At 30.5% G+C, this 25,477-nt stretch overlaps 1 protein-coding gene across 2 annotated transcripts in view; it reads right to left on the bottom strand.

Annotated features, from left to right (window-relative positions):
* Window positions 1-908: 908 nt before the first annotated feature.
* Window positions 909-25,477, bottom strand: part of sfl (N-deacetylase and N-sulfotransferase sfl) — a 272,440-nt gene continuing 247,871 nt past the window's right edge. For both annotated transcript variants that reach the window (XM_085821789.1, XM_085821788.1), the window contains exons 14-17: window positions 20,596-20,770; window positions 14,624-14,794; window positions 10,977-11,086; window positions 909-5,869 (exon numbers count right to left, since the gene is read on the bottom strand). In XM_085821789.1, coding sequence (XP_085677915.1) covers window positions 5,644-5,869; window positions 10,977-11,086; window positions 14,624-14,794; window positions 20,596-20,770 — 682 coding nt within the window. In that variant the 3' untranslated portion in view covers window positions 909-5,643. The remainder of the gene's footprint in view (window positions 5,870-10,976; window positions 11,087-14,623; window positions 14,795-20,595; window positions 20,771-25,477) is intronic.

Genomic DNA, 25,477 nt, shown 5'->3' with positions numbered 1-25,477 from the left:
AATAATTGGGTCAGGAGCCAACATACACATTTCCCTGACCAAATACAATGAATCAATTATCAAAACAATATAAAAACTTAATTTATCTTACTACCATGAAGCAAATGGAAAAAAAAAAAAAAAAAAAGAAATATGTTAGTTGATTTGTATAATATGTGGACCATTTAAAAGGTATGTAGAATTTTAAAAAGAAGCATCAAACTCTAAATAAAAATTGCATCCATTCTGCTAAAATAATTAATAAGAATATAACATTCATAATAAATATTGGTATTTCAAAACAAAACTGGGAGGGTTAGAATTATATTAGACTGAAGGAAGAGTACAATTAATACTATCATAATGAAAACCTCACCTTTTTTTTAGAAAAAAGGTGAGGATCAGCTTACAAATAGGTGAAGAAAAGTATCAAGAATTGAAAAATTGTGTCAGATATGTAAATTTAATACTATCAACAATAAAAATGTAAGTTTAAATAACCTTGCTTCCAGCCACCCAAAAGAGGCAATTTTTACTTTCTATGCACTATTTAAAACATCAATTTACTATTATTCAAGACTGATCTGTATTTTTAGTTGCCTTTCCTTTCAGGAAAAAGTTTATATTGTTTTGATTTTTTACATTTCCCCCCAACTCTCTTGAAATTTACAGGAGAATGATATGCATTTTTGATCTACACCATTTCCAATTTATAAGTATATCAGATTATAATCCCATAGCATATTGGGAAGTATTACATTTACTGAGATAGTTACAAAAGCTATAATAATGTGAGTCAGGTATTGTAGTAATTCTACATAGTTAATTATGCAATTAATAGATATAACCATAAAAAATTAGTTACTACAGAAAAGTGATAATAGATTAATTTTAAATTATAGATAAGCAATAAATATTCAAAACCAAAATTCAACAGATCAAATAGTTTATTGACATCACATACAAATAAATACATTTTTTCGATGAATTCAGTTTGAAAATTTAACCCATTTTACAAATGTAACAATAACACTGCATTTAACTCACAACATATCATGTTAGAGCATGGCTATGGCTGAAAGACATCTAACATAGATGAAACTAGTTAACATGCTACTAAGTATGGCACTTTATGCACTTTCAACACAACAGTAGTATTTAAAACAAATAATGCCATGCAGCATCGCATTTATTTGATTCTTTTTTAGAGGAAACTATGAGATCATTCAGCAAATACATTTTATAGACCACTTTTTTTAAACATCTTGATAAGATTAAGTTAAAATTTCAACACAGTGCACAAACGTCGTGCATATAATCAAGTACACTTTCATGATATAAGTACTGCTGAATCATGTTGAGGGCACTGTCTTTAAGCTAAAATTTCAACATAGGACACAGAAATCATGTATACAATCAGGTACATATGTTAGAAGCACCACTCAGTCATGTTGAAGGTACAGTCTTCTACACTTTTTAAAAGCAACATATTATATAAAGGATTTGAATGTAAAAATAAATTAAAGGAAAAATGAATAAACAATGTGATCTGGTGTCATAATTTAAGATAACCAAGGCATAAGCATATTAATTAGTATTTAAATTAAACTTTTCCAAATTTTTGCCTGTAAGCTAAGAAATGTCTAAAGAAAAGTTAAATGAGTTTATTCTTAATGAAGAGAATTCATCTGATTGTAACTCAACCATCTTCTAGTTTGACCTTAAACTGATATAGCAAAAAAGTTATCCTTAACTTATATTGAATGGGTCCTAACAGCTCATAATAAAAATGACACCTTTTGTGTAATCTACTAGAAAATAAATTATTTTATTACTTCACAGCTTCAGCGCAAGTATTAGGCAATTTATATATATATATAAACAATTACTCATATAAACAAAAGATATATTAATTTGCTCAATATTTTTATAAAAAATTGTGAAAATACTAAGTTACACATTATATTCGCAAAATTAACAAAAAAGTAACATGATAAAACCTGACCTTCCTGAACCTAAAGTCCTGAGAATCTTATGAATACAGCAAATGACTTACATTTATTAAAAACAAAAAGAAAAGAGAGAGCTTATTATTTAAAAGTAGGTTTTGAATCATTATAAATATATATCTTAAATACATTTCCAACCTAGCCTTTTTTAATTTAAGATTAGAATATTAATTAATGCACCGTGAACCAAGACCTTTCAATCACAAAAAGGATGATAATCTCTGACTGTTATTCAAATACTTAGTATTTTAATACTTAAACACAAATTAAATTTATTAAGACAATTGATATGGACAGTTTTTCTTTACTTAATGTGTGATCCTACCAGTGGCTAAGACTGCTGAATACTGGTAGTTTGACCCATTCAAACCTATGAAAATGAGCTAGCTGCATGATTTTTCATCATGTGTAACATGAATACTTGCCAGTTTTCCTTGGAAAGTCCTCCATGAAAGAATCCTTCCTGTTAAGCGTTTTGCCATTTTCAAAAAACCTAAGCAAACTTTCACTAGATGTGAATTTTTTTTTAAACAAAAAAGTTATTCATTGAATACTCATATTTTCAAAATATAATATTTGCCAATAATTAAGCATAAACAGCATATAATGGATTGTATGCAATTGTATAAAAGTGAAAAAAATTATTATGTGAATAAATTAATTTCATATTAAAATAATGATTAGTGAATAAATTAATTTCAAATATGAAATGAAATTATCATTTCATATTTGCATTTGTAATACTGAATTAAAATTCAGTTAATGATGACAATTTTTTTTCAACATAAATCAATTTTGAAACTAATCATTATGTGCAAAATAATAAAAAAGCTTCTGCTTTCACATTACATATATCTCTAAAATACATTCTTATCATATAAAATTAAGACCAGTTACATATGTCATAACTCCTAAAATAATTTGAGAATTAATATAGTGTAACAAGTTCTTAAATAGTTTTTTTCAAAAAGAGAGAGGAAAATTTGGTCACATTGTTTGTTAAAAATTAAACAGAATCATATGAGTAAAAACTATGCATTCATATGTTTCAGTACACAATTCTTTCCATTTGACTTTAATTCTTAAATAACTCTTTTTTAATTCTGATTAAAATAGAAGAATTATACAAATCACCAAATGCTATAAACAGATGGGCCCAAATTCAAGATTCAGCATAAATTAGCAACTACTACCATACTTTTTAATAAATACATTGTTTTAAAATACCCATATATTTACTTTCCATTTAAAATACGCACACACCAATTCCAACACAACATGAATTACAAAGCTGCCTATGTATGTTAAATAAATATCTTCAGCCACCTTTTTGTCCCATAAGATATGATTATTCCAAAGAGGAATAAACTTAAGTATCAATAAATGCCTCAAATTTACTCATAGCTTGTTAATTCATTTACTGAAATAAAGCAAGAAATAGATTTAGACTAATAATATAAAAACTATACATTCAGCTGATTCTTAATTTAACACTTTAAATTCTGTGAGGAAGAGGAGTTAAGAAAAACATTTTTCATGAATACCACTTGCAGAGTTCCAAAAAAATATTTTGCAGTTCCCTAATCTTTCAATATTTCTCCATGCAGTCTACTGTCTTTTAAGTGGCAAGTTCTGAGACTACAAAATTTATTAATTTGTACCAGAAAATTTATCATCACATATCCAACTTGAAAACTATTTTGCTATTTTTAATCATCAGGTGAAAATTTTATAAATGTGAATATAAGTGGGAAAATCCTTAACAGTGAAAGTTTCATAGCTGCGAAAATAATGTGTTATGATTGTGCAATAATCTTTAAGAAGTTTACAAATATGACTGAACACCAAAGCCAAATTACTGGCCTAATTTGCATACTCATTACATGAGACATCACAGTAATACAGCTTTCACAGAAAGCATTATTTATACTGCACAATGCAAAATGTACAGATTAAGACTTCTAAAATTACAAAGCAATTTTACACCAGATTAATTCAAATATAATGTAAGATTTTTCAAATATTAAAAGCATAAAATTCCTTATTTTCAGGAATAAAGTACAATTATACAAATACATGGGATTTTATACAGAAGGAAAATTAAACTCATGTCGTACAGTCATTGAAATACACATTAAAGTACATATTAGCTTGTCTTTTTAATAAATAAATGTAAAGCCCCAGAATGTTATAATTAAATACTTTATTTAAAGTAAAATAATAATATTTTTGAGGTTTTACCTGAATTACTTGTTTCATAAAACATCTGAGCAGAAACTACTATAGAGTGAAACACATAAGCTGATTTTAAAACATTCAAATTTACATCCATAATTATTAAAAAAAGTACTTACAACTACTCTACCTACCTAATTCTTTTAAATAACATTAACATTCTATGAATAACATAATTTATAAACAAAAGAAAAAAATTACATAAAAATAGTATCAAACATTAAATGTTTAAAAGAGAGGATGAATTAAGAAACTTAATAAATACAATTACATGCTACAACAAGAGTTCTTCAAAAATATTTACAAGAATTCACACATGATTTTATTAAATACAAATCTGATTACTGAAATTAAAACTTGGACAGAGGAATCTAAGACCAATTTAATATAAAAAAAGATACAGCTAAATTTAAGAGATATTACATAGATTCATTTCTAAATCAGTGGTATGTGATAGCTATAAAACTCTTAGCTAAACCTATACAATTTCAAACCAGCAATCCAATAAAATTCAGTTACTTTCTTAATTTGACAGAAGCATGGTGAGATGTGATGAATGTGCTGTAATTATAATATAATAATAGTACATAAAATTCATGTCAAGACTATAACAAAATAATTGGTACTGCTTCTTAAAAATTGAATTGAAAACACTGTGTGCAGTTTTTAAAAATATTTATTTGAAGTCAAGTTTATAATTTAATTTCATACTATGACCACTAAAGATTGTTTACTTATCTTGAATTCTGTATGTAAAATTTTCAATTGTTTCAAGTTCATCATCTTTACCATTTCTTATTTTCAATATCTTTATAACTAAAAACATTAAAATTTAAGCATAAAGAATAAAACATTTGAATTTTTTTGTTCTTGTTATAACATATTTAAATTTTAATACTGAGCATCAGTATTAAAATAATATTGATAAGTGCTGTAAAATGTTTAACAAAAAATTTTGAAGAAAGTTTAAAATTTTACAGAACCTATATTTATCTGAAAATATATAAACCTTAAGTGGAATTACATAATGTTTCAATTGGTTACCATAACTATGGAATAGCTGTGTAAGGTTAGAATTAACGTCTTACATAATTAAATATGGCACATAAATCAAAATGCTTAATGGTCAGAATGTTTTATGAAACAATGATGAATTGAAAAAAAAAATCACAATCATGGGCACTAAAGATTGTCCGTGTCATGATTGTTTTGGTTACTTATTCAGAGCATTACTCTAAATGCTCACAATTTCATTCATCATTCTCGTTAAGAGAATGCTAACTGAATTCAGATTTCTTTAACATCAATACGTTCATAATAGCAATTATGAAACATTATTCTGACTATTTAATTCAAAAAAAAGGGGGGGGTGAACAAATCACTCTTTCTTTACATGCTGATTCCTGCAAAAAAGCACAATTTATGACCCGTGAGAAAGATCCTTTTCTAGCCACAATGGTATAGGTTGTCTGAGTTTTGTGAGCAGTTTAGAAAGAGCAATATTATGGGGCAGATAAAAGGCCTTGAGGAACTTCTCCGTTTGAGGATCCACAGGGGGATAAAGTCGTCCTTTACTTCTTCCCAGGCACTTAGTATTATTTCGCTCCTGACTAACTTGGCAGAAAAACCCCTTTTTTGGATCATACCTACAACAAAAGTAACAATTTTCAATGATCTACCTAGATGCATCTCTTTCAATGAATAAAAAGAAATATTATTCATTTCATAATATTTTCATTTCAAAATTATACTAATAACATATATGTGATGTTAAACTTACGTAATTTATGAACAGTTTACTTTACATTAATGGAAATGTGAAGAAAAAATACAGATTTGAAAAATACATACAACATTATGCTTATTATAAAGCAAATGTATAAGCAGAAAAATCTTTTAAATTAAAACTGTGCAAAAATTTTCAGAATTCAGTCATTAATTTTAAAAATAACAGTCATCGAAAAATACATTTTGTGCCTGCTGTAAACTAATAATATCACAAAAAATTATTGTTCAAGAAATTGGGTCATCATTCTAAGAAACATTTTACATTACAATATACAGTCAAAAGTCATTAATCCGGACTCGTCGGGACTTCGGCGATTCCAGATTATCGATTTTTCCGGATTATAGATCATCAGTTTAAATCTCGTAAGATGGCATGCAGAAATTCTAAAATTAAAAATATGAAACTGTAATTTATGAAATAAAGAACAATTATGATCTAAAGGGTATCAAAATTTACAAAAAAAAAAGCTTAATATTTATTTGTTTACTTTGTTAAACATTTCTCTCAATGTAAGTTGTTTAAGTTGCTTCATTTTATGTGATAATACTTTCTCTTTAATTCTATAAAAAGACATAATTTCTTGTTCAGTTACAAAGTTCCGCTGTTCAAGTCCCGTTAACTGCTGTGCTGAGAATACCGACTAACTTGTCAATCGAAATTTTTTTGTTTTCACTAACCTCTCTGTCACATTCTTCATGTCTTTATCCATTTTTTGCAGCAATTCCACATTTTGTTTGTTGGACATCAAAACATACTTTCGTTTTGTAGATTCTTTGGAAGTTCCAGCATCGGAAATTCTATTTGACATAATCGAAATTTCAAGTTTACTTTTATAAAATTGCTCTTACAGTCTGCAAAAAATAATAAGCAGGATCCAATTCGAAGATTAAGGAACAACGCAATCATTAACATTAACTGAAATAGATAATTAGATAATTTTAGCTTACACTGTCCGTTATACATTAAACGCGCAGGCGAAAATGTATTCTGCACTTGCGCACACGCATATGCGCAGTAGTCAAGGTCTTACGCGCACGCGTAAAACGCCTATGCGCATGTGCCAATGCGGCGCATGCACAGAAAGTTTTTAGCTTTGAGGTCCGAATTAACGACTTTTGACTGTATTGTCAAAACTCACAACAGATTACATAAGTCTATTTTTTCTCACTTTTAAATAATTTCAGATGTTAAACATAAGTATTAAATCTCAATCACCAAAAAGAAAAATAAATAAATAAATAAAAGCAAAGAAATGATATAGCTCACTACTATCTCCTAATCTGATACATAAATATCTCTGAAATGACTAAGGTTAAATCATGAAGATAAAACATTATCTGCATAATATTTATGGAGTTAAAATAAAAATTATAAAATAAAGAATGAAAATAAGCTTGCCTATTAAAAACCTGCTAAAAGTACTTTTTATTTCTTTAAACCATGCATAGCCCTGAACCTCATAGGGATTGCTGAATTGGGAATGGCTTATTAAAGAATGATAAAATATTTCAAATGTGTAGAAAACAGCAAAGTAACCTTTGAAAACACAGCCTCAAATAAGCTGTAGATAATGGCTTAAAAGATGCACTGAATGATATACAGTACACATATAAATGTTTAAATAACACATATAAATAATAATAACACATATAAATAATATGTTTCACTTTTTGGCTATTTCTAGGGAGGTCTAGTTTAGTTTAAATAAACCAAATCATAGCAAAGCACTTGAGGGCTATCTTCTTAAAAGGAGGAAAGTCTAAGACTTTCTACAGTAAACTAGCTTGTGTACACTTTATACATGGGGAAAAACCATAAAAGTGCCTATAAATGTAACTGTATACACTGGAGAATGTCAGTGAATGTTAAATAAAGCCTTTTAAAAATAAGCACCTTATTATAATTTTTAATCTGCTTTCTGAGTTACACGATATTCATAAGGTCCCAAAGTAATTTAAATTTGGGGGGATGTCGAACTTATAAAAAGTTCTGAACTAATACTTAAGGTACTAAATTCCTTGTTAACATCTTACTCCTCCTTCCATCCAACAGTCCTAATTTTCTAAACACAGATTTAAAAAACCAAAAAATTCAAACTAATATGAACCAAAATAGTAACATATATAAAAGGGTTTAGTTATGATAATGGACAGTAGAACAATAGCCATTACTTCTCATCAAGTTAAAAATCAGTTCTGATATTAACAACATTCCCCCATTCTACATTTCAAATTACTGTAGCTAAAGTATCATATGCAATTATTACCATACTTGCCAACCTATGATACTCAAAAATCAGGAGATTTTTCACAATGTTTAAAAAGACTTTTAAATGATAAAAATATGGTTTTTAATAATGAATTAACTTTAAATAGTAACTAATTCTTAAATGCAAGCAACACAAAAATACCTTACACATAAAAAAAAAACATTTTTATTACTTGCATCGTTTAAGGGGGAAAAAAAGGAGGGAATTTTAGTTTAGAAAATTAGGAAGTTTCTCTCTTCACTGCAATTGCCACGTAGGCCTGCTTTTGCTAAGAAAAGTTTTTCTAATGTGTCATCACTAATATTAGATCTAAATTTAGTCCTTGTTTACGCAACAACACTGAAAATCCTCTCACACTCTGCACTACTATGGGGGACTGTCAAGATGGCCAACACAGTTCTAGACAGTTGACTATATTTTAAAATTCCATCAGCACCTGTCAGTTTTCCAATTAAACTCCACTGGGTGTCAATGCTAGCTGATTTTATAACTTCATTCAAGTTTTCTAATTGTAAACTGCTGTTATGCAGCTGTTGGAACTGTTTCAATTTTTCCTTCCTTTTAGAACTCCTTTCAAGATAATAATAAATATCAACAATGTGTTCATCCACATTTATTGGTAAAGACGCTGCCCCTTTTTCAGCTGCTAAATTTAAGAGGTGACAGGTGCACCTCATAATCTGCAAATCTGAATTTTCCTTTCTTAAGATGCTTGCAACACCAGTCTTCAAACCTACCAATACTGGTGCATTATTGGCACCAAGTGCTAAGCAATTATCCACAGGGCCTGCATTTTCTTTTAAAGTTTAATAATTAACTGTGGTATATTAAAGCCTGTCAAATGTCCTTCTAAAATGGGGACAGAAAGTAAACTGCACTCAATTTCTGAAGAATCTGGATTAAAAAAAGAAACAACAATTGGATACAGTTTTGAATCGGTATTATTGCTTCCATCCGTAGAGAGGCAGAACGGAGCTGTTTTGTGCAATCAATAACTGAAGATTTATTTTTCAAAACCATTTCTTTAACAATTGCACCTGTTTTGGTTCTTGCACTTGAGTATTTCTTAGCAATTTCACTATTGGGAAACATTTTTCTAAATAAAGCTGCAGCGTGATCCGATGCATTCAGTGGCAGGTTGTGCTCCAGTAAAAAGGAAGAGAACAGACATTCTGCATTAATAACTTTTTGGTCCTTTGTTTTCGTTTTTTTAAAAAACAACTCATATTATCCTTGTGTTTTTGTGTTCGCACGTGTTTGAGAACATCCGCCCTTCCACATTGCGAATTCGAAAAATCGCAATGACAGGCGGTGCACATCGCAAATTTATTACATTTCCTTGAGGAAATAATGGAAGGAAAGTCAACTGTACGATTTTTGAAACGTACACGAGTATTTCATTCTCGCAGACATAACAAAAGATGATAATTTCTAAAACTATTTCCCGAAGGCACGTGGCACTCACACAACTCAGCACAAATTGAACGAAATAACTAAAGAACATTCAAATAACAGCTTGCCTTGTCCTCATTGGCTAATATATGCCAGCTGACACACAGTGGAGTTCGATGCCTATTGGAGAACTGGAGAACGACGTTTCTGGGATACGTATAATGCTCTCACTCACAAAGCAGAAGTTATCTGATTCTTAAGGTTTTGTTTTAGATATAATCTAGAGAAAATTCAATTGCTTTTAGACGTCCAAAATCACTTTTGTTCATATAACAAAGTATTAAGCCAAGTTCCATAAAAATCGTGAGAAATTTTAAAAATAAGAAAAAGTCAGGAGAAATATATTGTAAATCGGGTTGGTGGGAGATCGGTCGAAAATCGGGAGAGTTGGCAACTCTGTATTACACACATACAAGCATGCAGAGGTCATACTTTTAATAGGGGTCACAAAGGGATAAAAAAGCACACAAAATCAATCAATGCACACTAAACATGAATTTCCAAGTTTTACTGGCATAAAACAAGGCACAAATTTGATAAACACAGATTAAGCAGGATCAAGATTTTATGGCATAACACACGGGAATAATGATCATACAAATTGAATAACCATCAATTAAAATGGAAATTCCAAATTTTAATGGATAACATATAAGGATAAAACACAGATTAAATTAGAGGTCCCAGAAAATTGTATTTATGGTTCACAAAATTATATTTTAAAATTTGGTTTGGTTTATTCAATTATGGCAAAACACTCGAAGGCTATCTGCCTAAGGGGAGGTATGCCTTCATGGGGGACTTTCTACGGAAAAATGACTCATATATATGTTACACATGAGGAAAACCAGGAAAACACCCACGTAACCAGCCTGTTCACAGAATTTGAACCTCCGACCAAACTACCAGAAGTTGCATTTATGAAGTAATGATAAAAAACATACAGTTCATAATTAGAGATTAGTATAAAATTCCAAGTTTTACATATGAACACAAAGCACATGACATTTAACAAAATTATAATAAATGAAAAATAATTGCAAAAAAAAATTATTGTAATATGTCTTAAATATAAATAGCAATAGAAATTTTAAGCGTACTGAAGAGATTTTCTAGTCTGTTGATGTGGGAAAAAAAAAAAAAAATCAAAACAGCATAATATATTTGCACTTCAATGTCTTTTTATTTTATAGCTTTATTAATATTTTAAAACTTATTCTCATCCTACACACTATTATCTTACCTCAAATGGTCTTTATAGTTGAGGAAAGGTTTTATTTTTAGGAACTGTTGCAATTTGCTCATAACAGCCACAGGATCTGATTTCAGTTCCTCACCATCAATTATAAGTAACTAAAAAAAATTTAAAGTTTAGCTATTGTATATATAATGAAATATTAGACAACTGTAAGATACATATTTGATTTTTTTTTTTTAACTTTTACAAATATTGGAAACTACTGTTAACTCAAAACTGACACTGAGAGATTTCATGATGTTTTTGATGAATGCCATCTTGCAGTTTAAAAAGACCACACAGAAACTTATCAAATTCTGAGCATACTGTACTAAGCTTTATTTCCCATCAATAATATAAAAAAATAATTATATTCATTACTTTAATAATCAATTTTTTTTTTAAAAGTAGAACTCATTTTATTAAAAAAATTATTCCATCCAATACATATTCAAAATGTACGAGGGCCATCCAGGAAGTAGATTACGTTTCCGTCTGTGTCCGCTAGGGGCGGGGCTAGCGCGGCCATCTTGGGGTCAGAGCGTTGCGCAGCTCAGTCTGCATCTAGCCGTGCTAGTGAGAGGTTCGTGCTGTGCTCCGTTCAGATACTGTGACGGTTTGAAATGTCTGCGTTAATTGAAAATCCCGCGAGCTGCGCTCAGTAATAAGGTTTCTGACTGCAAAAAACCGTAAACCGATAGAAATCTATCGGCAGCTTCGTGAAGTGTATGGGGACAACATTATCACTGAAGGTGGAGTGCATCAGTGGGTCATAAGATTTCAAAATGGCCGAACCAATGTTCACGACGAAGATCGAAGTGGGAGACCCAGCATAGTGACCGCCGAACTTCTCGAAAAAGTCGATGCTAAAGTCCGTGAAAATCGAAATTTCACAATAACGGAACTTTCTTTGAGTTTTCCACAAATTTCGCGAAGTTTGTTGCACGAAATCATCAGCGAAAAGCTTGGTTACCACAAGTTTTGTGCAAGATGGATTCCAAAAATCTTGACAGAGGACCACAAAAATCAGCGAATGGCTGCAGCGTTGAACTTTTTGGACGCTTACCATAAGGATGGTGACTCTTTACTCGATCGCATCGTTACTGGTGACGAAACATGGGTGAAACATGTGAACTGTGAAACGAAATTGCAATCAATGCAGTGGGGGCACACAAGTTCTCCCCAAAAACCCAAGAAATGCATGCAAACAATGTCGGCAAGGAAGATGATGGCGACTGTTTTTTTGGGACAGAAAAGGTGTAATTTTGGTGGACTTCCTGGAAAGAGGCACTACAATAAACTCTCAAAGGTATTGCCAAACTCTCCAAAAACTCAGAAGAGCAATTCAAAACAAGCGCAGAGGAATGTTGAGCTCTAAGATCTTGTTGATTCACGACAACGCCCGGCCCCACACGGCAAATGTCACTCGTAAAGTTCTTGAATCTTTTAAGTGGGAGTTGTTTCCTCATCCGCCGTACAGTCCCGACCTGGCACCGAGCGACTTCCACCTATTCCCAGCAATGAAGAAGTGGCTGGCTATGCAGCGTTTTGATGACGACGCACAGCTGCAAGAAGAGGTAACGAAGTGGTTGAAGGCGCAGGCGGCCGAATTTTTCGACGAAGGAATTTCCAAGCTCGTACATCGCTACGATAAATGCCTTAATTTGTATGGTGACTATGTAGAAAAGTAGTATTTGAGTGTGGCTTTCATCTGTATATAATAAAATTTGTTTCCTATACTTTGTTTATTTTTTTATTCCAAAACGTAATCTACTTTCTGGATAGCCCTCGTATTATCGTACATTTTTTAATTCAAATTTGTTTTTAATATTTTCCAATATCCCCCACCCAATGAAAAGTTTTAAAATTGAAATTTAGAAATAAAAAACTGCAAAAACAAAATTGCCTCACACACTATCTATTCTAAAATATCAAATGAGGAAATACATTCAAAACAAATTTTTAGCATGCCCCCAGATACAGAAGCTTTGGCTCAAGTCTAATTATAAATATCTGCATTTCGTAATTTTCATTTTTGTAAGTGAAAATTGCAAAGTATGTATCACAATAGTTAAGTGTATGCAAAGTATGTATCACAATACTTATACTTAAGCAAAACAGAATTTCTGCTACTTCATTTGTAAAGAAAAGTTTTATATATAATCAATACAGATTACTATATGAATAAAAGTCCGGCAATTAAATTACAGTGCTGTGAAAATAAACTTGCATACATTTATGAATCTTATAGCTAAAATACTCATCAAAAGAATCAGAACCGCGATATAATAAAATTATAACTATAATAAAATTAGTGTAATATCTATAATAAAATTAGTGTAATATCAAACAGGGTAAAACTACTAAGAATCAAATTCAAAATTAATCATACACATGAAATGGTAGCGGAAAATACATCTCACGTCTTCTTGGTTAATAAGAGTAAAAAAAGCACACTAGTATTCTACAATTAAAATTTTCATAAAATACATTACTGAAATTGTAAGTTTCAAAAAACTTAATTTTATAAAGTAAACCTTTTAACTTAAGGTATGTTTGAATATTTTTATTAGTATTTTAACCCCCAGGAGACTAATCATCCATACATTTTATGACTTTATTCACCCACTTTTGGATTTTTATACAGACACTTTTGAATTTGATTTGAGATTTGCACTTTAAACTGAACTTTATTTAACTTTATAACATTTCCACATATAGATGACTGATTTATTTATATGCTTTATTGAAGCATTTATATGTTTTATTTATTTATTTATATGCATTATTTTTATATTATTTCAATAAAAAGTCACATGTTTGAACAATAATGGATATTAAGTTTTAGCATAAATTATAAGTTTGGAATCCAAAATAATAAAATACTTTTATTAACTTTCTTACCGAATGTGTATATGTGGCGAATGTAAACTAGATATTAAGAGCTTTATAATTCTACTAATTTTAATAGAGATATATTTTAACACCTTGTATCTGAAAAACAACAGAGCAACATTTAATGGAATTATGAACACAATTATAATACATTTTAATGTTATTTGTTGCCATGTGACTTATGAAGGTGAATGGAGAATTCAATATTTGCAAGAAGCTATAAAAAAACTGGGTTTAAAACTTTAAAAAAAATGACAATATGAGCAGTACTTTTTCATCTTTACAAGCAAAATTTTTAAATTGACATTTTCAAAATTGCAAAATGCTGTCAAGAGAGAATCCCTCCTTCCCTCCACCCAGAAAAATTCAGACTTACTAATATGTGACTGAGTAAGTAGTGTTTGAATGCTATAAGTAGCTGTTATTTGAACTGTAAAGACGAGTTCAAATAATTTTGCAAATATGTGAGAAGTTTAGCACTGAAATGGCTAGAATTATATTTGAAATGTAGATGAAGAATAAAAACATTTTAAATTATTTTACTTTTTGACACAAAATGTTGATTTCATAAATTTTATCAATGATTATTCATTCTCAAAGCATCTTTTATTCACCTCTCAAAGCATCTCTTATTGGAATAGATTTCCATACTCAAAGGAATACATTTTAAAAATAAATTTGCATTTTTCTCAAAGAAAATTGTTAAAAGAGTTTTCATACGTTTAAAAAAAAGTGATAAAATAATTTAATTGACGTACTTGTTGAGGAGAATAAAATGACAGCCATCGATCTAAATGCTGAGCGTACATTCCAGGCATAAGGCAACGATTTCGAAGTTCCCTTAATGCTCGATGCCCTCGGTCACCGGTGGAAACAATTTCTTGAAAGCTGTAGTTTAAAGCTGTTGGATCTTTGTGAGCTCTCATGTGCTAAAATTTGTACATACAGATATAATGTCATAGTCTCACATGAAAACATTTAACATATAACAAAGACTGTATCTCAGAATTATATCTTTCACTACATTTGTATCAAACTAGCATTTTTATTGCTGGTACTAAAGGCAAAATACAATATTATCACACCATCCAAATACTGACATTCTTTAGATTATTTTCTCTAATACTCTTATAGAATCGCATTTTATTGCTCCAGAGATGGTTAATGTTCAACTTTTAGTAAATAAAGACAAACTAAAATGAAATACAAGTTTGAATTGTAAGTAAAGAAATTTAAAACATAAAAGTCATTTCCAACAACATGATTTAAATCTATAAAAACTCTTCTTACATATAAATAAATTAATCAATACTTTTAATGATAGCAAAATTTGATTTTAATGTTAGGTAATAAATAAACACACATTTTAATCTAACAAATGAATTTATTAAAACAGTTCTCAAATCTTTCAACTCTATGCCTTTATCTAATCAAAGAAACTCTTCCGCCTTTATAACAAGGTGACTTATATCACATTACTATATTATTCCAATGGGTAAAAAATTACTATAATAACCATAGAATAATATATATAGTACAAAATACAAAAGTTCAAAGATTAGGGATCAGATGATGATTCCTGACATTTAATCTTTTAGCCCTCTTTTTCATCCATCCATCCACTGCCATTTTCTAAGTGACCTACAATATGCTTAAAGTGGACAATGGTATCTTTTAAATGTTAATCCCTCTCTAATTGGCATCGATTTTGTTACCAGAATTATTAATTATACAGCCTATCTACTTATTAGTTACATCCCTGCAATTTTTATCCTCCAACAGCCAAATATTTGTTAAGCACTGGTCAGGACTGGTGCAAGTCATCAGTAATTTAGCCATCTCATCAATGAGAATACTGCCCAAAATGCACCACAGGGAATAAACTCCTGCTGTATTTCCTCATGCATTTTTATCCCTAGCATTTAAGTGTCATGTTTAGAATTTTTTTTAATATTTGCATAATTTTCCCATTCATCTATTATATAAAATTTATTTCTCTGAGAGTTAGTTTGTTAGTAAATTGTATTACCGTAATAATTTTTTTTTTTTTTTTTTTTTTGTTTTTATTATGTGTATTCAATTTGTATTTGCACTTTTGTTTTAACATTTCATCCTTTTTTACTTTCTCTTACATTTATTCTTTAACTTGTGCAGGTTCTTCTTTACACTACCCAGTGTGTCAGGTGTTCTCAAGAAACTTTCAAAACTTGTGATTTCACCTTACTTCTATTATTTATGTTCCAGCTCAATATAGCCTTATTTTTTTAAAAAATCCAGGTCTTTGGTTTCCCTCTTCTTTCCTTCCTTATCCTTTCTCTTGGAAACTGCATTCAAGACTCATTCATGCAAAGTGCCACTGGGGCTTTACAATGTCATACAGCCGCACACTTCATGCTCTGCATGATATTCGTGGTTTTAACAACATTGATTTCCTTTTATACGGTTCCCTTCTAAGGTTCTTTCTTTCTAGAATTGAGAATTCCCAGAGTACCATGAATTTTCAGAATTATGGGGAAAGAAAATAATCATAATTAATTTTTTTTTAAATTTTTTTATTATTATTATTATTATTCATTGAAATTAACAGCATCATACCTGTGAGTAGACTGTTTGGTATTAAACCTACTTTGATTTGAAACTTACGAACAAAAAGATACACTGTTAAGGGAAAATCAGAGCAAAGGGCGTTTCAGGGACTGAAAACTGGAAAATTTTCCGAAATTAATTTAAGGTGCTCAATTACATGGTATAGCTATGTTGTGTAAAGTGATTGATGCAAATTAAAATGAAGAAGCATAATATTACAGTCCAACAATTCAAAATGAGCAGAGAATGGATGGATCGTTTCATGAGAAGAAATTGATTCCTTCTCCTTTAAGTGTGTCTGTGTGTGTGTATTTAATTATAGCAAAGCACACTAGGGCTATCTGCCTAAGAGGAGGGATGCCTTTCGTGGAGGACTTTCTAAGAGAAACTGGCTCGTATACACGTTACACATGGGGAAAACCCCGAAAACACCCATGCAGCCAGCCCGTTCGCGGGATTCGAACCTCGGACTGAACTACCAGTGTTCAGCGATTTTTCCGCTCGGCCGCTCTTCTCCTTTAAGAAAAACAATGCTGTGCACAATGGCTACCACAGGTTTATAAAGAAAATGTGTTAGAACTTCACATATTTGTGATCCAGCAAAGAAAAATTACAATTACAGTCATGGACATACAGGAAATGCACATCAAACTCCTGTATTTTTGCCATGCCTAATAATGCTACAGTTAAGCAAAACGGGGAAACTTCTGTATTAGTAAAAACTACAAGACCTGAAAAAGTGCAGTAAGTACTGCAGTAAAAAGTTAAACATTTAACAGCTTTTAAACAGAAGATGATGCCGAAACAAAAACTCTCTTATGGTACTATAGAGTACATGAGGAAGGCTGGATGTCATCCAACTTAATGAAGGAATGCATCAAACAGTATGGAACTGCTGGTCAGATTCTCTCCTACATAAAAAGTAACTATTAATCTCGGACATTTTTGTGGGGATTTCATGGAAGATGAAGGGAGAGGACTCACTTTTATTGTCATTATTCCAGGAGGACTTACATCACTTTACAACTACTGAGGCTTTAACTGATAAAGCAATGATAGTGAAAAGCTCGGAGAACTAATGCTCTCATTGGCACTGAAAATCATTATATGTGAGAAGAAGGACTTAATAGTAACGAAGACAATCACGGAAACAACTTGCAGACTGTAGCAGAAAGCAGTTCTAGAAGCCCTGAATGATTTGAGCACTAGGGAGTAGAAGGGAACAACAAAGAAATAAGTGAGATTCAAGTTGCAGGTAAGTAGAAATGAATAATAATTATTTATTGGAATATAGTTTTCTTTTTAGGAAATAATATTGTGATAGTCATCTGTAGGTCATTCATGAATACATTTCATTTGTTATGTTCTTATTGCAACCTCGCACTAAGAAAATTAATCGCTTAATTTTTCTCTTGATTTTCGAAGAATAAAATTAGCAAAAAAGAGGTGGAAATACAGTATCAGATTGAAGAAAATGGGGGATACACAGCTACAAACACTTGTTTCTTCTCCGAGATTTCATTGGCTTGGTTTAATATGATCATGGCAAAGCCTCTAGGGCAATCTGCCTAAGAGAAGGGATGCCTTTGAGGAAGACTTTATAGGGGTAACCAGCTAATATGCATGCTACACATAGAAAAACCACAAAAACACCCATGCAGCCAGCCCGTTCATGGGCTCGTAACCTTGGACTGAACTACCAGTGTTCAGCGACTTTACCATTCAGCCACTATTGGGACTCTCTGAAATTTGAATCCAAGCCAAAACATACGGCAGCCAACACCACAAATTTCAGTATCAACCAGAACAGCATTCTTACTGATGAGAAAAATTTTGAAAGGATAATAATTTGAGACAAAAAAAAGAGGTAAAAGCGGCAGTGAATGAAATGTAAGAAGCAGTTGCAAAGGATGTAACCACCCATACAATAATGTTTCCAAAAGCTGTCTAGCAATAGCAAAAGAATAGTCACACAAAAAGACTATTCTGAAAAATTCATGACTATTTTAGACACTATTTTAGACAATCATCTAAAATATCTATGCATCACTATTTTAGACAATATTCAATGCTAAAGATCTATATATACATCAAATCCCCAAAAATTTGGATCTGATTGTATATATAAGCTTAATACTACACTTAATAAAATCAAACATAATCACAGGACCTCTGTGCCTTTCCAATAATAATGCACATTTTCTGAACTTCCATATTCTGCAAAAACAGAATATTTTTTTTAAACAAGGACAGCAAAAAGTACTTTGCTGTACGATTTTTACGGGGTTGCCACTCAAACAGGAAAATGAAATTCCCCAAATTTTCCAGGTGTGTTTTAAGAAGTTTCCAGTCTATCCGCATAATGCACATTGCTGTGACAAGAGATAAATTAATTATGGTACGACTTGAAAAACACAAAAATTTGCCAATTACGTATGACTTATATATATATACATAATCCCCAAAGCATTACTATTATAGCTATAATAGTTGTTTTCTCCACTGAAGACCGAGAATAGAATCTGCCCAATCTGGATTAAAAAATGTCTCTTCCCCCCCAGACATTTTGCAGCTAAACGAAAGAAAGAAATCTATTTAATGATATTTTAAAATAAATTCAGGTATTTTTTAAATAAATTCAGGTATTTTATATTTATTTAGCAGCACACATAAGCAAAAAATATGTGCATTAAATTTCGTGATGGTATGTCTTCATACTGCTAGAATTAGTTTCAGGATTATGCAAGAGAAATTTGCCTGAAATTTGAAAGCATTATTTACTAATAATAAATCAATTTAGAGAAAAGGCACACTAAGTGATCTGAATAAAATTAAAATAAAGATAATTACATAAAAATTGAATTAGAATAATCAACCATATTTTGGCAATTATATTAAATGGTTTCTCTAGGTGACTGCTTACTATTTTTTTTTTTTTTTTAATTTTTTTTTAATTTTATTTTACTGGAAAATGACAACTAAGGCATTTATAAAAAAGAAGGATTAAATGATTTTGCGGTAAATCCTAGTCTACACTACGGCTTTGGTACGATTTTGAAAATTGTCGCCAATACCAAAATGACCTGATTAATTGCTCATCATCATGTTGCCGAATCCCATGTGTACCATGCATGGAGGTTAGAATAGAATACATGAGCCTCCGTACTGTATACTAAGATTAAACTCATTTTGTTCTATATGAGAATACGTATTTTCTTTAGTTCGATATGCATTGCACATGCCCATGCAAGTCTCTCGATTCTCGAGGTTGCTGGAAACTTGCTTTGCTTTTCTAAAAGACAATCTAATTGGAGCTGCGAAAACTGGCTCTATGCCAGCTGCCCGAATGACACTCAAGCGATACATCACTTCCAACATCGACGCAAAACTCGCATTTTTTTGGGGGGATTGCCATATGAAATTCCCCAACTTTTCCAGATTTTGACTAAAATATTTAAAGTCCCTGACTTTTGTGGTCAATTTTCGAACTCCCTGACTTTTTCCAGTTTTTCAGGTAGTGTGGCAACCCTGTTTTTACAGACAAAGGATAAAAGGATTTCTCTTCAATTCCAAAAACATCAATAAAATAGAACTAAAAATATATACAGCATTTCATACATTGCCATCTTAAAAGAATCACATTACTGACTTTACTTATTATAGTTATACATGTGCTTTTAGTAATGTTCCCCCCTTTCCTACTGATTTAAAATCACAACACAGAAATTAAATATAATGCGGCATTTTTTATCTAGTAGAAATCTATAGTAGAAAACAATTTCTAAAAAAAAAAAAAAAAAAGAAAGAAAGGGAAAAGGGGGGAGATAGGAGGGGAGAGGAGGGGGAAACTTCATTCTGAATTTCATATTTTGGAACTCATATAAAGGGAATAATCTCAAAATGAGAACACGAAACTGTCACTTAAATTTCAATGAATGCCCCATGTTGCAGCTAAATAAAAAGCTTTTAATATTTCATTCCAGCAAACCTAAATAATACCTGAGTAAATTAATACTTCCAAATCATTTTACATGAAGAGATAGCTAATTTATCATTGTATATGCAATAGCTACTATATATATCATTAAAAGATAAATAACAAATAAAGTTCATGAACTTCAATAAAAATTTATAAGTATCTTACTTGATACCATGAATATGCTCTCTTAATAGGGCTTATCAAAATTGTGATCAACTTTGCTGCTGGTAACAATGCATGGGCTCTCATAGGTACTAAATCACCATCAAAATATGTGGCACTTTTTTCAAATAAATATTTATCAGTAGAATTTTTTGGAACAGGGAAAAAGTTCATATACCTAAAATAAAATTTAAAAAAAAAAAAAAAAAAATTAAATGAATAAAAATGAACTTTACATTTAATATTATTTTTTAAAAAATACAGTGAAATTTCAATTTACAAATTCAATTCATTTCTAAACTTGTGTGTTCGTAACTCGAGACACCACTTTTCAGCTGAGGATTTTTATTCACATAATTTATTCACAAACTGAACTAACTGCATGAAATGAGGCATTTACGATCCAAGATTCTACTGTATATTTTAAAATATCAAATTATGTTAAATTAATTTATTAATGAGTTAAATCAATTAAATGAGGGATTTAAAATTATAGTTCTTACATTCAAATTGCATAGCACTTACTAGAAATATTTTCTAAAAATGTTTTAATAATTAAGAAAATAACTTTAGAATATTTTTTAAAACACTTCCTTTAATTATAACTCAAACATGCCATACTGCATTATGATACTTAATTAAATGTGTTTATGGATTTATAAACCATTGCAGAAAAGCCATCTCAAATATAAAACAAAAATAGAAGTACCACATAAAACAGAATATATTAACATGTTTAGTAATTTAAAAAGAAAAAAAAAATTTTTTTTAATTAGTTTTTTACTACTACTTTTTTTAATTAAAATTTTTAAAACAGTTATATTTTATTTACTAGACTTCTATTCATTATATTTTATTTACACACATTTTAGAAATTAAAAGAAAACTCAGTTAAACGTGGCCTTTAAAATTTCACAATACAAAGCTTTTAATGCAAGACAGGCAATCAAGTTTGGCAGTTGTACAGAAATATAGATACACCCCCATAAAAAGAATCATTATTCCTAATGCATATGTCTGAAGTTACAGAATCTGAAAGAAGGGTTTATATATATATATATATATATATATATGAGGTGCTTCTACAATCAAAGCAGTAAACTTAACAGGTATATCAAAAGATATTTCATCTAAGCTTATGGTATCACACTGTGCTTCTGGAAAAGTGTCATCTCATAAAAAAACAGTGCGGGCAAATGCATTCATTAAAGAATAGAGAAAGAAAAGTACACTGTGGGATTTTTGTTAAAAATTAGAGGACAAATGCAGATGTAACTGCTAAGCTGAATAATATACTTACAATCACATGAAGTGCAAAAACAGTGAGAAGAAAAATTTCATAAACAGGAAATATACAGTGCAGCTGTCAATTGCTAAACCACTAATAAATGAAGTGAAGCTGCAGAGAGAATATAATGGTGCAACATTCATAAAATCTTGGACTACTACTCAATTTACTTTTGAAGAATCAATATGCAAAATGCTTCCAAATTGTGCCTCAGTTTGCTTGCAGAAAATACAAACACATCAAGGTCATATGATTATCAAAGACTGCATCTGCATTCTGAACAATGAAATTCACCTTAGACAGTGTTTTCTACAAAAGATGCTAGTTTAAATATGCCATTCCTACAAAAGATGCTTAAGATGACAAAGACCCAATTCATATATTTTATATCGTCTAACTATGATTTACAGATCAGGCTGATGAGGCTTCCCATCTTCCATAGCGCTTTCAATCACCTAATTTCTTTGCAGAATTGGTTTTGAGTATACTGATCTCTAAAGTGATCCCAGACAGATTCGCACTTTACATATAGCAAAGATGAATTCCTCCTACTTGCCTGTTTAGGAAGAAGATATTACGAAGCAGTCGTTTCAGTTTAAATTATCTTTGAAAAGCATAATTATATCATTATTCACAAAATACTTCCACCATAATTATAACTTATTAACCTTCTAAAACCGGGCCAAAATTCTCATAATATAGCCTTCAGACCGGCGCGATCCGAAACAGTTTTGCTCCTTCTTTGACATTTTTCTAATGAGAAAAGTCGTTATTCCCCCTCCATGGATGCAGTAAAATTTACGTGTTTGTCGGATGCTTACGTCCCATAGTAGAGGGGTTGCTAGATTTGCAATTTTTTCGATGATTATTTTGCTTTCATTTGAATGAAGTTCTAAATAAATAGTGCATAGCATAAATAAATATGCAGTACTGGATGCATATACAGTGCACTATTTATTTAGAACAAAATGTACGCAATGTTTATATTTCACTCACTATTTCTGATCAATCTCGTAAATAATTTGTGAATTTTTTAACTTTGTTTTCACTCTTCATTTATATTCGCGTATTTTCGTATTAGAAATTAGAAAACAAGAACAAAATTTTACAAAATATAATAAATACAAACTAGCTGTGAAAGTCTGCAGGCTGGAATGCGATTTTTAATAACATATTTTCATTAACAAAATAATGGTAATGACTAATTTAATGAAATAATAATAATAATATTTATTACCATTAGATGATTAGAATGAGATTCAATACAATTAGATTTTGAAATGAACTTAAAGCAATAATAAAGCTTTACATAACAATAACAGAGCTTTAAATCTGCTTTTTCGATAATTTTGATATTATAATATAAAAAAGAAAATCCGAAAAACATTGGCTGCGTTTCATCATTTAACTTTAACAAATATTACATTGGACTATCAGGCAAAGGAGGTATATCTTTAACGAGAATTTTTATTTGTAAAATTGGCTTTTGTTTATGTTAGCAGAGAAAAAAAATCCGTGACCTATACATGCAATCATCAAAAGTATTTTTCAGAACAGTTTTAAATGTTTATGAAGAATTAATTATACACCAATTTCTTTTCATAGGTAGAAATTTCGTCTAAAACCATCGTTATATCCAAAGATTGAAGTCTATTTCATTTTCAATGAATATTCTATTTGCACATAATATATTTTCTAATTTATTTTAGAAAGAGTAATCTTTCACATTTTCAAAAGAATAAGGACATATTGGGTGTTGACACAATGTAGTAAATTTGTTTTTCATATTTCTTCCAGTAATGAAAACAATTATCCTGGAATATTTTCAAAGCAAAATTAAGAAAACCGTTTACGCCAAATTTTGCATAAAGTATCATATCGTGCATTTTTTTTATTTAAAGTGTGAAATTTTCTCTTTGAAAATATAAAAAATCATGAATGGAGCAAAAGTAATTCATGAGAAATAACTTTGAAATGCAATAATTCCATCGTAATATGAAATAGTGGAGAAAAGTGCAATACAGTTTATTTATTCATAAATAATCCTCTCATATGCATAATTTATGTACTGTCGATTGAGAAATATAGGTTAGTAAATTAAACCGGTTATTTCAATAATTTTTCTTTATCAATTTTTTTACGGGCTCTTCAGTAGAGCAGTAAAGGTGGCTGAACACTTGTAGCTCGCTCGGGTTTGAATCTCGGCTAAAGGGTTGGATTCATGGTTTTTGTGTAACGTAAATGCAAGCCAGCTTCCCTTAGAAAGTCCTCCATGAAGGCATCCCTCCTTTTATACAGGTAATTGTTGTGTGCTTTGATGTAATTTAGTAAGCGTACAAAATTAATCCAACCAAACCCGAAGAACGGGTTGATTACATGTGGAGTTTTAAACCAGGAACGTAAATGCGAGCAATTTTCTCTTAAAAAGGTTTACACGAAAGCATCCATCCCCTTAAGCAGATAGCGTTCGTGTGCTTTTCCGTAATCCAATCCTAATTCTCATAAATTTAATAGTAAATTAACATACACCTTATTACAGACAAAATAACAACCTTTTTTAAAGATATTTTCTTTTTATTAACTTGTCTGAATTCCCTTCATCTCTTGAGGAGTATAAAGGCCTGTTCCCACTGGGGTTTATTGAGCTAACGAACACAACTAACGTAGTCGACCCATCCCCAAAACCAGTTTTTCCCCACAGAGCAGCAAGTTGAAAAATCTGAACTGCAGGCACAGCGGAGCTAGTCGACACAGGGAACTGACTCCGTTAGCTCAGATAAACCCCAGAGGGAACGGCGCTTAAGAATTTCAGCAAATAAAACTGGCCGAAATTTAATACAACGTAAGTGATGTTTTGATTCAATTCAGAAGTAATGTGAGCTTTACTGATATTTAAATACTTTTTAGCAGATCTCACCCTAAAAGAGGGTCTAAAGATAAATTGATTTTATTTAGTTTACAATCAATGAAAATCATTGAAAGCAATCCTTGAATGAAATCATTGAATGACTGAAAATCACAAAAACTATTATGCATACAATTGTCTCTTATTTATCTCCTGATAAATCAGACAAAATTGCCTACATAATAGAAGCACTTTGAGAGACTTGATAGTTCTTAAGGGTTTTATGCATTCCAAAAAAAAAAAAAAAAAAAAAAATGTCAAAATAAAATCTTATTATTCATAAGTATAAAAAGGAAGTATACGATAAAAGCAGTTTTAGCTATTTTCTAGAAGGGCGTTAAATCTAAAAAATGAATCTATTCTTATGATTAAAAGAATTGCTACGATTAAAAAGAATTAAATCTGGTAAGCTTTATCATAGCAAAAGTCAGTACTAAAAAAATTAGAGATGGCCTCTACTTGATTTTCAAGTATATTGGCAAGAGACAAAACCTGCGGTTTTTGCCAAAATGTAGCCAAACTGATAAAAAGAGGGAAATAATGCGTAGCTGGCGGCTATTCTGACCAGCGACAATGGACCACCCCGAGATCTACAGATAGGCGATTCTCTAAAATAGGGAGGAATGCTGGTACTACAGTTGTACCATAGCCGGTTTTAGAGAAATTCATTTTCCTGGTACAACTGCTGTACC

Source organism: Stegodyphus dumicola, chromosome 8 (genome assembly GCF_044657685.1).
Source record: "Stegodyphus dumicola isolate Sdum_Otavi_A_Nest chromosome 8, ASM4465768v1".
NCBI classification, from domain to species: domain Eukaryota; kingdom Metazoa; phylum Arthropoda; class Arachnida; order Araneae; family Eresidae; genus Stegodyphus; species Stegodyphus dumicola.
Note: the sequence above shows the minus strand (reverse complement) of the source record. Positions and strands in the feature narration are given on the sequence as shown.